Source organism: Cynocephalus volans, chromosome 17, assembly GCF_027409185.1.
Source record: "Cynocephalus volans isolate mCynVol1 chromosome 17, mCynVol1.pri, whole genome shotgun sequence".
In the NCBI taxonomy this organism is placed as follows: domain Eukaryota; kingdom Metazoa; phylum Chordata; class Mammalia; order Dermoptera; family Cynocephalidae; genus Cynocephalus; species Cynocephalus volans.
The window spans coordinates 8,788,079-8,804,587 of NC_084476.1; the positions used below are offsets into that span (position 1 = coordinate 8,788,079).

A 16,509-nucleotide genomic window follows, 5' to 3' on the forward strand; every position below is an offset into this window, starting at 1 on the left:
AATTCTGATTCAGCAGGTCTGGGATAAGGCCTGGGAGTCTGTATCTTGAACAAGCTCCCTCCTGGGTGGTTCTAGGAACCTCAGGTGAGGACTCCAAACCCAGAAGCATTGACTGGCCCAAGACACTGGGCTTCCTGATCAGCCTAACACAGGCCATACGCCAGGCTGTGGCCAGGCTACTCACCCGATTAGCCGTGACTGCTAGATTCTGGAGGTTCTGCAGGAGGCCAATGTCAGCGGGGAGGAAGGTCAGGTTGTTGTGGCTGAGGTCCAGATAGCGCAGCTTGCGGCAGTAGAAGAGCTGGGTGGGGATCTTCTCAATCTTGTTGCGGTTCAGGTAGAGGCGCTCGAGGTTGGTGAGGTTGCCGATCTGGATGGGGATGTAGGCAATGTGGTTGTACCACAGCTTAAGGCAGGTGAGGCGGTGCAGGTGCTGGAAGCTGATGATCTCCTCGATGGTCTTGAGGTTGTTGTCCTTGAGGTCAATCTCCTGCAGGTTGTGAAGGCTGAAGATGGAGTGGGGGATGCGCTCCAGGTCACAGCGGATCAGCTCCAGCTCAGTCAGGTTCACCATCTTCTTGAGGCTGTTGAGGACGATGAGTTTGGTGCCCTCATTGTTGATGGACAGCTTCTGCAGGTGCACGCCCACGTCCGTGACCACCTGCGGCAGCTTGCTCAGGTTGCTCTTGAGCCGCAGCACCTTGAGGCGCTTGAGCTCCCGCAGCCCGTCGATGACAATGTAGCGGTTGTTCTCTGCGCTCAGGTTGCCCGTCAGGTGCAGCTCCTCCAGCGTCTTTAGGCTGTAGATCCACAGCGGGATCTCCTTGATGTCAGTGAACTTGATGTGCAGCGCCCGCAGGTTCTCACGCAGGAAGGCCAGTGCGGGGGCCTCAATCTTGGCTGCCGTGTGGTACAACCACAGCTCCTTGAGGCCTGTGAGCTGAGCAATGCTGGGTGGGATGGTCACGTCGGGGATCAGCTCCAGCTTCAGAACCTCCAACTCAACCAGGTCAAACACGGTGTCGGGGATGCCGCTGAGCATGAACAGGTGCAGCTCCAGCTTATCCTGTGCGTTTTTAGTGAGCCGCTGCCGAAGCTTGTCCAGCGTCCACTCGTTGTTGAGGTTCAGCTGCCGAAGCTTGTTCTCGCTCACCTCCGACAGGAAGACGGCGAAGCGCTTGGAGTAGAGCGGGTCGTACTGGTCGATGAGGTGCAGCATGAAGGCAAAGTCGTTCTTGACATCAGGGATGTCGCTGTAGCTGCTCTCCTCGCGGATCGACTCAAAGGAGTACTTCTTGAGGGAGCGCCGCAGCATCCACCACAGCGTGTACATGCAGATGAGGCCGTAGAAGATGACCAGGCTGATGTAGAAGGATGCCAGGATCTTGAAGAGAGTGGCCAGAGGGTGGGCACACCGGTAGGTGCGGTAGCCTGTCAGGCTCTCGATGTCCACAGTGCAGTCCACGTCGAACTTTATGTTGTGCACATAGTAGACAGTGTAGCAGATGATGAGGATGAACTTGATCACCTTGATGATGGTCTGCCGCATGTAGAGACGATACACAATGTCCCCCTCCTCCACGTGGGTCCGAAACTTCTTCACCTTTTCAAACAAAGCCTTGGCCTGCTCCCCTTCCTTCTTGTCCAGCACACCTGTCTCCGAGCGATCCACGATGCCCTGCTCGATCCGTGACTTAGTTCGCTGCAGCATGGGCACGGTGGCCTCCACGTCCTCGCTGACTGTCGATGACTTCTTGTCCATGGAGCCATTCATCTTGCTGAAGGCCGGCTTAGGGTCACTCTCCTCTACTACTGTCTCCGACAGGGCCCTTGTAGTCCAAGGCGAGTCGAAGCACTTGAGCAGGATAGACACAAAGTGCTCCAGCTTCGAGCTGGTGCGTGGGAACTTGAACCAGAAGTTGCTGCAAGCCAGGAAGATGAGCGTGTGCAGAAGCACCAGGTAGGGGAAGTACTTGGCAAACCAGTGCAGCCGGTTCTCATAGCACACGGCGTCCACGTAGTTGTACTGGTGCCGGTCCAGGTCATACTTGATGCCTGTGGGGCCTGTGTCAGGGGTCGGCAAGATTGTAGAGTTGGGGTAGGTGGGCTCTGGACCAGGGGCTGCCCAGCTCCGGAATGAGTCGTTGCAGGAGTCCTTGGTGACCCACTTACAAGGCAGGCAGATCATCTTGTCCTGGGTGACCTGCAGTGTCCCCCCAAAGACAGCAATCATCAGCATGACAATGGAGATGTAGTCAGTGAAGACGTCCCACCACGGCTTCAGAATCCGGTATGCTGGCTGTGTGTCCGCAAAGTAGCGGAGCTCTGTCACTGGAATCATGATTCAACCTGAAAGGGACCCATAGGAGGGGGTTACCACAGGGTGGCTTGGCTTTCCTGGGACCCAGGGGCGAAGGGAGGAAGACAAGGAAAATTCCACCACTGTCCAAAATTCCACTCCACAGGGTGGCCACCAACCGGCCCCTCTGCAGAAACCATATGGTCATTTGTTGGCTGGGAAACCACCCCAGAGCAGATGGGCAATCTCCCCACTTAACAGACAGGGACACGGGACGCTGAGGTTGGGGCTCACGCTGACAGACAGCTAACGCGGCCTCCCCGCCATCCTCTCACTCCTGCCCCACACTTAAATGAGTCCACCCATTTAATGATCAGATTGACACAAGAGTGGCTTGTTTAAAACTCCCTGTTCACTTGGAACCAGCCACTGTGAAGCTACAGCAGTAACCAGAAGGGATTTCTTTGAAGTATTAGGAAAGCAGAATGCAGAGAAGGCGTAACACAAACTCTTGTAAATGAGTGAAGTTTTAAAATTCTGCATGTAGGGTTCGGATCCCTGTACCAGACAGCCTCCAAAAGAAAAAACAAAACAAAACAGTCTACATGTGTGCATGCAGCTATGTGTGCATAGGATTCTGGGAGTACTCAGAAGACTGGAAGGTCACACACAGTAGATCTAATGACAAGCTCCTGGGGAGGACAAGAGAACAAGGTTGTTCTCCACCCCAAACCAGATGACACCATCACACTGAGGCCCTACGAAAAGTAACCTCTGGCTGCATGTGTGTGTAAAGGATCAAAAAACAGCAGCAGCGGGAGGTAGTCCCCCTGCAGAATGCAGTTTGGCTGGTCTTGAATAGAGCCTGGGAATCTGATTTTTAACATGAGACTCTGGCAACTCTAATGATTGGCAAAGTATGGGCAACACTGGATCAGAAGCCACATTCAGGAAATCCAGCCCGTGCCATGCAGGAAGTGTGCAGCAAGATCAACATGGGAAGGATCCTGCCCTTGGCCATCCATGAACTCCATGCCAAGGCAGGCTATGCTTACAATGGTCTGTAAGACTGTAATGAGAGAAAAAAGGTACCAGATGTTCACTGGAGAACATTTGAAAAAATACAAAAAAGCATAAGGGTGAAAAAAGAAATCCCACCCAGGATTACCCACTGTTAACTTTGCATTGAGCGGTAACCTTCTAGTCCCTTCCATGCATCCTTTTTAAAAAATAAAATTGTGCTTTTACTTGACATCCTATCTTCTAACTCAGAATCTAGATTTCAAATCAAGTTTTAAATACCTGTGTCAAACAGGTCTTTTTCTTTTGAGAGAGGAACAGGTGTGCCCAGGTGATGGGACTGGACTACTTTATCTTGATTACCAATATTAGTAATGACAATGATGACGAACCCTTTATGAACAGGACCTCTCAGCAAATGCCAAGTGTTTCCCGTCCCATCTTTCTAGGATATGCTGGGATGGGTGGGAGGACAGGAGGAAAGCAGAGTGGGCTCTTGTGTGAGGGAGGTGGAATTGGGGCACTTAATAGAGGTGATGACGGTCGCAGCGGTTGCTGAGGGCCTGGATGTGAGCCTTTGCACAGATGGGGGAACTAAGGCTCGGGGAGGGGAAGTCACCTGCCCAACATCACTCTGCTGTAGAGTACAGAGCTGAGATCAAACCCAGCAGGCCTGTCCCTCCACCACTGAGTGCAGGCCCTCACATCTGTGTGGGGCTTGTTCTCCACCTGCTGGAGGTCTCACACACAGGTGGTGCCCAGAGGAACCCGGCCCAGGAGTCCAGCTTCCCTTCCTCCTGGGTTTCCCAAAGCTCAGGTCACCATGGGGCCAGCAGACACTACCACCCACCGGGGGCTGCTGGGGTCAGCCCTCCTGGTGAGGCCAGGACTCACAGGCCAGGGCAAACACAGGTCCCACAGGAAGGCCCAGGCCCTCTAATGACCAGCTGGCTCCACATGCCACCCACACTCCTGGACAAGAGTGGCACTCGGGGAAGGGTCGGCTGAGTCATATAGCCGCCTCCACTGAGACACCCAGACACCATCCCTGGCTTCCCAGCTCCCTGAGACTTCAGCCAGGGCAGGGGCCCCAGGATTGGGGACTGGAAAGGAGAAGGAACCAAGATGAGAGGGCCTGAGGGCATGCATCAGCCTGCACCAAAGAGTCCCAGGGACACTGTCAGGGCAGGAAGCCAGCCATTTGGGAGTGGGGGCAGCTTATGACCAGGCAGGATGTGGTTGTCCGAGGGGAGGGGCCATGTCAGTTCAGTGGAGAGGTCCCCTCCTCACATGGAGGAAACTCCTCGACCCTGATACCCCCAGGCTTCCACAAGTTGCCTTCCTGACTCCTAGTTCTGAGTCAGAGTGCTCACAGCTCCACTGGGCAGGTGAGGGAAACTGAGGCTTGGAGAGGTACAACCACCTGCCTAGGTGAGGAAACAGTCTGTTCCCTTCAGGTCTGACTCCTGCCTACCCCCTTCCCATGCCCCCCCATCTCAAAGCACACCCTAAACTCTGTTCAGCCCTTGGCTAGGTCCTGTGGGGGCAATAAAAGTGACCATGGCATGACCCCGACCACGGGGTCCTCTGCATCCAGTGTGAGCATGTGGGGGGAGGACACAGAGGTTCAGAGAGGCAGAACCCAAGCCGGTCACACAGCTAAAAAGGGCCAGGACTGGAGTCCATTGCAGGCCTGGCTCGGCCTGTGCCTAGGCCTGCCCTTATGAGGGTGGCCTGTCCCAGGGGTCACCCCCTAGCTGCACCCGTGTTTCCTCCTCACTTCTGCTGTGTGACTCTGAACAAGTTGCAGCCCCTCTCTGAGGGGGTTGTGGGGGAAAAGAGGAAAGAAGGTGCAGGCACCAACTCCAGGGCTTTAGTCCCCAGGGGTACTGGGGAAGAGGCATCCCACCCCACAACCAGGAGCCCAGTAGGAGACAGCCAGGGGGTCAGAGCAGCCTGCTGGACCCCCCGTGTGGGGCAGCTCCTCCTTCACGTGGCTCTCACTGAGGATGAAGGAGGGACACCAGCGCTGCGGTGTGGGCTCTTGGGCAAGCTCACACTGGCTTCACGTATAAACAGCACAACAGCGCACAGGGCTGCTGGGAAGAGACCAGGGAATCCAATGCTTTGAAAGCGCTTAGCACAGAGGCAGTCAGTCCAGGTTGGTCTTATCATCTGTCTTCAACCTCCTCATCACCTGAGCCAGGCCAGATGCTCCTTGCGGACACGAGTCTTCTACACACAGTAGGTGCTCAATAAATTCAGAGGTTTCCCCTGAGAGCACCTGAAAAGGGACAGGGCAGGCCTGGGCCTGGAGGAGGGCTGCAGTTTCAGGTGGATGTGGGTGGGGCGGGCCTGCAGGGCAGAGCAGGAAGCTCAAGCCCCGGGCCCTGGGCCTCTCCCTCTTCCTGCCCAACCCCAGGGCCTGGGGAGGCAGCTCAGTGACTCGAGGTGACTAAACACCCACAGTTAGAGCAGTTCCCAATTCAGGGGCCAAGAAGCCAGGAGGTGCCCATTGTTTTCATGCCCATTTTTTTCTGTTTTTTCTATATTGTGATAAAATACACACAACGTAAAATTTATCATCTTAACTGTCCAGTTCAGTGGCATTAAATACATTCACGCTGTTGTGCAGCCATTGCCACCACCACCTCCAGAACTCCCTTCATCTAGTAAAACAAACTCTGTCCCCATGAAACACTCACTCCCCTTTTTCCACCTCCCCGCAGACCCTGGCAACCACCTTTCTACTTTCTGTTTCTATGAATTTGACTTCTCTAGGGACCTCATATATGTGGGATCATACAGTATTTGTCCTTTTGTGACTGGTGTATCTCTCTCAGTGTAATGTCCTCTAGGTTCATCCACACTGTAGCATGTCATAATTTCCTTTTTTTAAAAGGCTGAATAATATTCCTTGTGCTCATTTTATAAATAAGGAAACTGAGGCTCAGAGAGAGAAGTCATTTACCCAACTTCACACTGCCCGTAAGTGGGAGAGGCAGCCTTTGCACCCAGATTTGCAGTGGAGCCCAGATAACAGCACTTCCAAGGTGGGCCATTCAGCTGCAGCAGCCCCCACCTGATAGCTCTCCTGTCCTTTCCAAGAAATCTCCCACAGCAGTGCCCTCCCTTTGCTGACCCTTCCACAGCTGGCACTGCCTCCTAGCAGGGGTGTGAAACAACTTCTCTCCCAGGGCCTCAGTTTCTCTGTTTGGAAGGAAGCAGATAATCTGTCACAGATGTGCCCACACTGTGTAAAAAGTGGACCAAGATACAGAGGGGCAGGTGGCCCCAGGCCTCTTTCCAGCCTGAAATCCTCCTTCCTCCTAATCTGCAGCCCACCCCCAGGTCAGACAGCAGAGCTCTGGCCCTGGAACTGCTGCCACCACACAGACATGCCTTGCTCTGACCATTCCTGCCTCTAGCCGGCAGAGAAGGAGAGATACTGTCTAGCAGTTGGAACACCTTCCCCTCTGGCACTTTGGTTTCCCCATCCATAACATGGGGACAGTGACAAATGCCCTGCCGAGCTCTCAGGACTATCATGATGATCATAGAAATGGGATTTCCCAAGCTGCCTGTGTGGGACCTCGGGCAGGTGGAGAGCTAGCCCTGCACAGCAGTGAGGACGTGAGCTTGGAGGTGGAAGGACAGGCTGGGGCCAGTCTGGGCTCTGTCACTCACTAGCCGAGTGACATTGGGCTGGTGACTTCAACCCTCTGAGCCTTAGCTCCCCCATCTGGGGAATGGGGCTAAAGATAGGCCCCGCCTCACAGGGCTGTTGAAAGGCCGGGGCCTGAAATACTCAACACATACCTTTTGCCAGGTTCAGGACCCGAGCCTGGGGGTGGGAGTGGACAGGAACTGGAGAGCAAAACAGATATGGGCCTGGCCCCCCCCCAGAGCAATCCTGACTTCAGCAGACACTGACGAGTGAATGAAAAGCACATGGGAGAGTTAAGTAAGGAAACAGAAGACAGAAAACCACCCAGGGAGCTCCCGGACACCTGGTGAAGAGACAGAGCTAGGTGGGCAATAAGCACATCCTGGCACGTTCAGAAGCCACTCAAATGCCACAGGGCCTTTTCAGTGGAATGAAGAAGCACTTTGTGTATTGACATTTTGGAAAAAAAAGAGAGATCCAGAATAGTAAACAAACACAATCTCATATTGATAAACCCTTAGCCAGTATTTCCTGCACCATAGGAGGGGGCTCTCTCTTGGAGTGAGAATAGGAGGCAGAAATCTGAAATGGAAACTTTGATTTTTAACTAGAATGCATTATCTTTGTGATTAAAAAATAGTAGTGAATGACAAATAAATATAGCCTTAAAAAAAATAAAATTAAATTAAAAAGCGGCCCTTCAGTATGGGGATCAGGAGCTGTTTGCAGCTTTGAGAGGCAGTTTTAAAAGGCAATAAGGACACAGATCACGTTCGGTCTCTGCCCCAAGAGACAGACAATTCAGAGAGGATCCTGAATAGAGGACGAAGATTAAAGGCTTTGGAATCAGGATGGCTGAGAAAAGACAAAAAGGAAGTGTGCCTTGCTGCCCTCTGGGCTGTGATCGAGCTATCTTTCCTTCTTACAGAATAGATGCATCAGTTTCCGCTGGAGACTGTGGCCCCAGAGGTCAGGGATTAACAGTGAGGTGGGAGGCTCCTGGCCACACCCAGGTAAAGCTCAGGAGGCAGTAGGCAAGAAACCACCGAAGGGCCAGCGGTCAGGGGAAGCTGGGAGCACTGCAGGACAGGGGCCACTTCAGACTCATCCAGGCCCCTTGCAGAACCCGGGACACTAAACGTGTAGTGGTGGCTGCTGAACTGCACTGCATACAGGAAGGAGAGGTGAGGGGAAGGATGTGGCAATTGTCTGGGAAAGCCTCTAGGATGAAGATTCAGTCACAGTGTTGTGTATACCCCAGGAAAACCGGGAGAGAGCCAGACACCTGTGATTGGATGATTGATTACATACTTATTAAATGATCGGATGATGGAATGCCATGCAAACAAGAACATGGGTACAGCAAAACGCAGGATGACAGGAGAAAATGCTCAAAGTATGTCAAATGCAAAAAGTAGGTAACAAGTGCCGGCTGGTTAGCTCAATAGGTTAGAGTGTGGTGCTGGTAACACCAAGGTCCAGGATTTGATACTTGTACTGGCCAGCCGCCAAAAACAAAAAAAATGCCTAACAAACCCTCTGCCATAACCTACACACATCCCTCCACCCCCGAACAATCTTGGTAGTGAGATTATTTAGATTACTCTTTTACCCCAAACTTACCTGTACTTTTTATTATAAGCATATGTTACTCAGTTAATTAAGAAAAAAAAATTTTAAATCACTATTTCAGGGCTGGCTGATTAGCTCAGTTGCTTACAGCATGGCGCTGACAACACCAAGATACAGGGTTCAATCTCTGTACTGGTCAGCTGCCAAAACAAACAAAACAAACAAAAAATCACTATTTCAAAGGATCAAGAATAGCTACAACAATTTGGAAGAATAAGGTGGGAAGAAGAGACACCCTCCCAGATATTAAACTTACTATAAAACTATAGGAATTCAAACAATGTGGTATTGATGTAGGGATACATGAGTGGATCAAAAGAATAGAAGAAAGAGCCTTGAAACAGACACCCGCATTTTTGGAAACTTACACATGACAGTATTGGCTTTGCAGGTCGGTGGGGAGAACAGGTGCCCGTCAACTATTCACTCTCAGCTGTTCACACGAACAAAGCTCAACCCATCTCCCTCTTCACACAGAAATAAATTCTAACGAATTAAAGGCCTAAGGCAAAACTTGAAAATGCTCAAAGAAAAATCTAAGGAATCTAAATATCTTAGTGTTCTAAGATAGGGAAGAATTTCTTACCACAAAATGTACAAACCCTTATAGGAAAAGATATACTGATCACATTAAAGCAAAAACATATATCAAAGGACATAACAATAAACAAGTGAAAAGAAGCCACAGACTGGGAGGAGAGAGTTCCAATGTGTATAACCACCAAAGGATTAATATCCAGAATAAATATAGAACTCCTACAAACATAAGAAAAAGATGGTCCAATGGGGGGAAAAGTAGCAAAATATATAAATAGACAATTCACAGGGGAAAAAAAGCAAATGGAAATTAATGTATGAAGTAATTCTTTTTTTTTTTTTAAAGATGACTGGTAAGGGGATCTTAACCCTTGACTTGGTGTTGTCAGCACCACACTCTCCCAAGTGAGCTAACCGGCCATCCCTACGTAGGGATCCGAACCCATGGCCTTGGTGTTATCAGCACCGCACTCTCCCGAGTGAGCCACGGGCCAGCCCCACCCACACCTTCTGTCCCCCGTCCCTAACTCCTGGCAACCACAGATCTGTTCTCCTTCTCTGTAATTATTTCATTTCACACATGCTAGATACATGGGATCACGCAGGATGTATCCTTTTGGGATTGGCTCTTTTTTTTTTTTTTTTTTTAAAGATGACTGGTAAGGGGATCTTAACCCTTGACTTGGTGATATCATCACCACGCTCTCCCAAGTGAGCTCATCAGCCATCCCTATACAGAATCCAAACCCGTGGCCTTGGTGTTATCAGCACCAAACTCTCCCAAGTGAGCCACGGGCCGGGCCTTGAAGTAATTCTTAACCTTAGTAGTAATCAAGGAGTGCAAATTAAAATGATCAGATACCATTTCACTCTCTGATTAGCAAAAATGTCGAACTCCTAAATACACATACCCTACAACCCAGTAATTTCTCTCTTAGTTATATATCTTAGAGAACTGCTTTATACATACATGAAAAGCCATGAACAAGAACGCTCACTGAAGAGTGGTTTGTGATAGCAAAAATTCAGCAACAACCTTAATGTTCACCAAAAGGAGAAAGGGGAGAGCATGGTGCTGATAACATCAAGGTCAAGGGTTTGGATCCCTGTATCAGCCAGCTGCCAAAAAAAAAAAAAACCCTAGCAGAAAGGATAATTTGTTCTATTCCTACAATGGAATACTTTAAATCAATTAAAGTTAATCAGCTATAGCTACATGTAGCAACATGGATAAACCTCAAAAATGATATTGAACCAAAAAACAAGTTGTGCAATGATATATATATTATATAAGGTTTTCTATAATGTACATACACAAGTGTAGTGAAGGTACAAAAACATGCATGGTAAGTCCCAAAATCAAGTTAATAATATCATCTAGGGAGGGAAGATGGAATTGGCGAAAGGGCTTCAACCGTGCTTGAAATATTTTATTTAAGTGCGTGTGCGTGTGCATGCGTGCATGTGTGTATCTGAAGCAATTACTGCAAAACATTAAGGTCTGACAAAGCAGAGTTCTGGATACAGAAATATCTGCCCTAATTTTTTTTTTTTTTGGCAGCTGGTTGGTACAGGGATCAAACCCAGCGTTACCAGCACCACGCTCTAACCAAATGAGGTAACCAGCCAGCCCCTTTAATCTTTATACTTTCCTGTGTGCTTAAACTATTTCATCACACAATATTTCCCAAGGCAATCATCCATTTCTACCCCTCATGGCTGGTACTCTCCCCTTCCTCACACCTGCAAAGGTTCTGCAGGCAGCAGCAGCGACTGTGCCAGTTTCCAGGGCAGGAGATGCAGCTCCTCCTTCCAACCTGCCTGCTCCTCGGTCCCTGAGGATGCTGCAGAACTTGGAGCAACCCCCCACCTAGTCCTGCCCTCCCCTCAGAGAGACGCTGAAGTGGGTGCAATGCAGGCCAGACCCTTCCTACAAGGCAGCGCAGGCAGGTGGGAGAAGCAAGACCAGGTTCCTGCTGGGGCATTCCTATCCCTGCGGGGTCATATGAGCAACGCAGAGAGCCCTCATCGCTCCCTCAGTGGCAAGTGGATCTGGGAGAGTGCAAAGAGTAAGACCTTTGGAGTTGGGGACATGTGGGTTCAAATCCAGTTTCCTCAGCTGCAAGATGGGAATATGACAGCTGTAAAATGGGTCACAACCCTATGCTGTGTTAGCATGAAAAAATTCTGTGACCCCAGGCAAATTATTCAGTCCAAGTCTCTGCTTTTGCAACTTTAAAACAGGAATAATGTGACCTACCTCGTAGATCTGTATACAGTGACCAAAAGATGCCCAAGAGATATTAAGAAAAAAAACGTTGCTGAGCAGTACATAAAATGTATGAACTGTGAAAGAAGCAGACATAAAAGGACAAATACTATATGATCCCACTTATATGAGGGACCTTGAGAAGCCAAATTCATAGAGACAGAAAATAGGTGGTTGCCAGAGGTTGGGGGGAGGGGAGTGGGGAATGAGTGTTTCATGGGAACAGTTTCAGTTTTGCAAGATGAAAAGAGTTCTAGAGATGGTGGTGGTGATGGTCGCACAACAGTGTGAGTGCACTTAATGCCACTGAACTGTACACACTTAAACATGGTCAAGATGGTAAATTTTGCCACAATAAAAAAAATTAGGACTAAAAGGATGATCCATTCTTGTTTAAAAAATTATATAGGTAACAAGCTTATTACTGTATGCATAGCAAAATCTGGAAATCTATACATAGAACTGGACGTGGTTAAGTCAGTGTGGGGAAGACTGCAGAGGGCTCTCTATATTATACATTCTTCTATTATTTAAATATGATGCGTTTAGGAGTAAAAAAATAAATACTTGGAAAGAAATCAAAAGACCTTCCTCATATGTGGTTTCTCAGGATTATAAAAGAATTTATGAGGAGTAGCTGCCTTCTGCTACATTAGAAGTAGGTTAGCCCCATCTTGCCCGCACTACCACGTAACACACATACCCAACAGGGACACGGCACCCACTTAATGGAGCAATGCACAGAGTGGGGAAGGGCTCGGACCCCAAGGTCAGGCAGCTCAAATGCCAAGTCAACCACTTCCTCGCTGGGGCCTCAGAGCCTTAGTTTCCTCCCCTGCAAAATGGGAATATTATAGCTGTAAAATGGGTCACAACCTTATGGTGTATTAGTTTCACTGTCAGAACGAATTGAAATTTTTCAGTGAATCTGCTGGAAAAATAAATGAATAAATAAATAAAATGGGTTACAACTGTAAAACGGGTTACTGTGAGAATTAAAAACAAGATAACGTAAACTGTGTCAATTCAATGCCTGCTATCATTCCACAACCTTCCCAGAATTCAGTGGAGACACACCTAGGTGAGGGCTCAGCCTCAAGCACAAATAATTCTGAGCAGGGGCCAGACCACCCAGAGGCCCCCAGGACCTCTTGGGACTCTTAGAACCTCAAACTCCTGGAGACACTTCCAGGCTCAGGATCCCAGGAAAGGACCGAGGCAGAGAGTCGGCCATCTGCTCTCAGAACCAGCCCTGTGTGTCATCCCCAGTCCTCAGTGCTGATATTCTCTGGATACTTCTTACATACAGGAAGGGAGTCAAAGAAATGACATGCTGCCCTCTCTGTTCCAGAGGGAGACCACCCAAGAGTGCCCCAGACCCCACAAAGGCCTGCAGGGATTTGGTAAGGCTCCCACACCTGGGCGGCAGGCAGGCGCAGCAGGCTGTGGGTAAACAGGGCACAGAGAGCCTTTTGTTAAAGAACAAACAGAGCTGAGATGGGAAAACTTCCCAGGCAATGGGGGAGGTGGGAGGCTGGTGCCCCTCCTCATACCACAAATGTGAAGGCTGTCCCTCCAAACTCTCCCAGGGAAGGGGGAAGGGTCATTCCCAAGAGGCCAGAGAAAGACACTGGGTCACTGGCCCCATCCCAGGAGGGCTCGGGGCTTGTGAATCTGCTCCAGGCTGTGTGCTTCCTCTGGTCTCAGAGCCAGGAAGGGGAGAGGAGGTCTCACCCCTTGTGTGGCACACACAGTCCCCACCCACCCAAGAGCAGACACTGTCCTCCAGGCCCCCACACCCAGCTGGGGTGAGTCAGAGGCTGTGGGCTGGGGAGCTGCCTGGCTGGGGACTCACCCTGGGTAGAAAGGCACACCCTCACTTCCTGGGGAAAGGAAGAGGGGAGACAGCCTGGGTGGGAGGGGGAAGGGAACAAGTGTCAGCTCCAAACTGCTCTCACATTTGGGCTGGGCTTCCCAAACTGGTTCATCTCCCGCAGACATGTAAGGGCATGGCCTACCTTCTAGGGTGAAGGGTGACAGGTGAGGTACACCCACCTGAGGCTTCCCCCACCAGCTCCCCAAGCCAAGCACACAGAGGCAACAGGTCTCAGGCCTGCCCTCGCCCTACCAGGCTGGTGCTAGAGCTCCCAGTGTGGAACACTGACTAACTGCTAAGCACTTTCTATGCCTCAGCTCCCAATGTCCATGCAAACCAGTAAGGTGGCTCCCCACTTCACCAGAGTGTGGCCTTGGGAAAGCCACTGCGCCTCACAGGGCTCTGGTTTCCTCATCTGTAAATGGGCTGATCAGTCTATTCCTGGTAGGGATGTAGTGAAGACTGAATGAGGTAGTCCACACAAAGCTTTTGGACCAGTGCCTGCCACATAGTAAGACTGCAACATTAGGTGCTGTTGTTATTATGGTAGGATTTATCAGTCCCACTATGGGTGTGAAGTCTGAGTCCCATAGAAGCTAAGTGACCTGGCCAAGGCTGCACAGCTAGAAGATGGTGTCACGATCCACTCCAGGTCTGCTTGCCTTGTCCTCAAAGGCAAGCAGGTCTCCTGGGCCTACCTGGAAACACTGGCCCCTGAAGGTGCTTCTTGGGACAAGACCCTCTTTTCCTGAGGGGTTTCAGGAAACGAGGTCTCTGCAGGGAAGGAACTCTAACAGGCCAAACTCAAATGCCTCTCGTCTCTCAGGTACTGCTTTAAGAAATTTTGGAAGGGAGCCCAGCTTCAGGTTGGGCCCAGAAGGCAGGTGTCGGGTTTGGGGTCATGGGGGCAGAGGAGGGTTGGAGATAGGTCTTGACCTGCTACAAACACCAGCAATGCCTTCCTAGACAGATTACAAAATGTGGCCACAAGTACCCCAGGGAGGCTGCAGATGCATCTTTTACTAAAATCCCAGGGGACTAGGCACTGGCCAGGCCCAGGCAGGTAAGGGGAAGGACTGAGGGGGCCTGGCTGAGGGTGAGCTGCCCGCTGCCCTGCTCTCTGGGTTGGAGAGGGACTGCTCCCAGGGATACCCACCCAGGGAGCCAGCTGGGAGATGCATTATACCCCCACAGGGCCAGGATTCCCGCCCCACCCCGCCCCCACTGTTGGTCAGCACATTTGTCATGCTGCCTGTCAGAGGGCGCGGGTTTGGCAGCTGCACCTCTGAGGGTGTCCAGGTGGCATGTGAAAGCCATGGAATTTTACAGCCACTTTTACTCTGGTGTAATGTCATTCTAGGTATGAGGCTATATTGCAGCAGGTAATTTAAGTTTGAGGTTTTAAGCCCTCAAGAGATGTTTAGACACAGAAGTTGCTGCAAGATTGGCGATGCAGTAGAAATGTGTTGGGAAAGACAGCAGGGAATGTTTGTGCTAGGATCAAAAGTCCTTCTAGAAACCTCAGCCCCACACATCCTTGATGAGGGAAAGTTAAGCCCACTGCCTCCCATCACACACACTCACCCAAAATGGGAAGTCACTGAAAAACAAGTGTCCAATCCCAGTACTGGGGGGAGCTCAGCCCTGCTTGTCCACCAAGGATGTCGGTTCTGGCAGCAGATGGACTCGTTCACCAGAGGTGGGGACCAGGACTGAAAGAGTGGCCCCTGGTCAATGTTTCTCAGCATGCTCTACAGACCACCAGTTTCATGACTATCGGGGGAGCTCCTTCAAAGTGCAGATTCCTGCCAGCACTGCAGGGCTGACTCCGCAGGTCTGTGGTGGTGGACCCAGGGGCACAACATTTTAAACAAGCTCCTGGGTGATCTGAAGCCTCTCCCTCACCAAAAGCCTGAGAACCTAGAGCCAAAGAACAATGGAGGGTGGAACAGGAAGAGCAAAAGCTGCCGAGCCACACACACCTGGGTTCGAGGCCTGGCTTTGCTACCGATAAGTTGCACAACTTTCAGCAAGAGACCTCATCCCTCTGAGCCTTGGGCTCTTCATCTGTAAAATGGTAAAACAACCTCACACACAAGGCCGTGGCAAGGCTAAGATGGCAAACACACATGCAGTGACCCTGCACGCCACCCAGGACTCAGAATGTGGCACTGAGGGTGACTGCAGGATGGGAAGGTGCTGCTGCCAGGAAGGAGGAGAAGCTGGAGAATCTAAGCGTCATCTATGAGAAGTCGATCCTGAGACTTTCTGTGAGGTAGTGCCTCGTATGAACAGGAAAAGGGACTCCTGAGGAAGAACGGGAGGAAGACACATGGGAGGGGAGAAGGGCAGGACGGTGAGCCTGAGAAAACTTCCAGGTCATTGGAGACATCAGCAGCTCCAGGAAAGACCTCATTCCCCAATCAACTGCCGAATAGCCCTCTCCCAGCTCCACAAAACAAGGCTGCCAGGCCTGAAATCCTTCCTTGCTGACCCATCCTGCGGTCATCCAATGTCCTAAAAGAGCATCTTTAGTCCCTGCTCGCAGGTTGGGCCCTCCCCCTTCTCCTCACTTTCCCACCCTCAGGGCTCAAACCTGAATGGAGCATTCCAGAAGGACCAAAACCAAAGCTTCCTCCGGGTACTGCAAGAGTAAACTGAGTCAAGGCCAGCCTGTTCCTGAAGGTCCAGGAAGGGCCAGACCCAGGCAAATAAAAAAAGGACTCAGATGCCACTCGACCCACATGTGTCCCCCCAACCCCAACCTGGGCCCCACCTCAGGCAGAGACAGTGGAGGCCAGAACCTGGAAGCCAGCCCTCTCCAGCCAGCCCATGCTGTTGCCTCCAAGCCAGCCCTGGCATGGAGGAGGAATTCTGATCTCAGATAAGCAGGACCTGCTGCTTCCTGCTCATCGCTGCACAGCATGAGAGACTTCAGTGCAGGCCTCTCCTCTCCAAGGAACAGTGTTCCTCAAAGCCAACAGGAAACTCCTACAGGGCAGGGCCAGAGTTTGCTGACCTTGTCCCAATAAACAGAAGAGTTGACAAAAGCATACACCAGGCATTTCCCACTTCCCTCTGCTGCTGTCAGTGCCCAGACACACAGCTCAAGACTCCCAGAGCGGTGACGAGGAGAGGCCATGGTGGTAGGAGGACACGAGAGCGAGCATAGGTTCTGCTGGGACTCGCACATAGATCTGTCTACCTCT

General features: G+C 50.8%; 1 protein-coding gene across 4 annotated transcripts in view; it reads right to left on the reverse strand.

Moving 5' to 3' along the window:
- LRRC8A (leucine rich repeat containing 8 VRAC subunit A) overlaps positions 1–16,509 on the reverse strand; it is a 29,061-nt gene that overhangs the window by 7,515 nt on the left and 5,037 nt on the right. For all 4 annotated transcript variants that reach the window (XM_063082483.1, XM_063082485.1, XM_063082484.1 and 1 more), the window contains one exon: positions 185–2,349. In XM_063082483.1, the coding sequence (XP_062938553.1) occupies positions 185–2,341 (2,157 nt within the window). In that variant the 5' untranslated portion in view covers positions 2,342–2,349. The remainder of the gene's footprint in view (positions 1–184; positions 2,350–16,509) is intronic.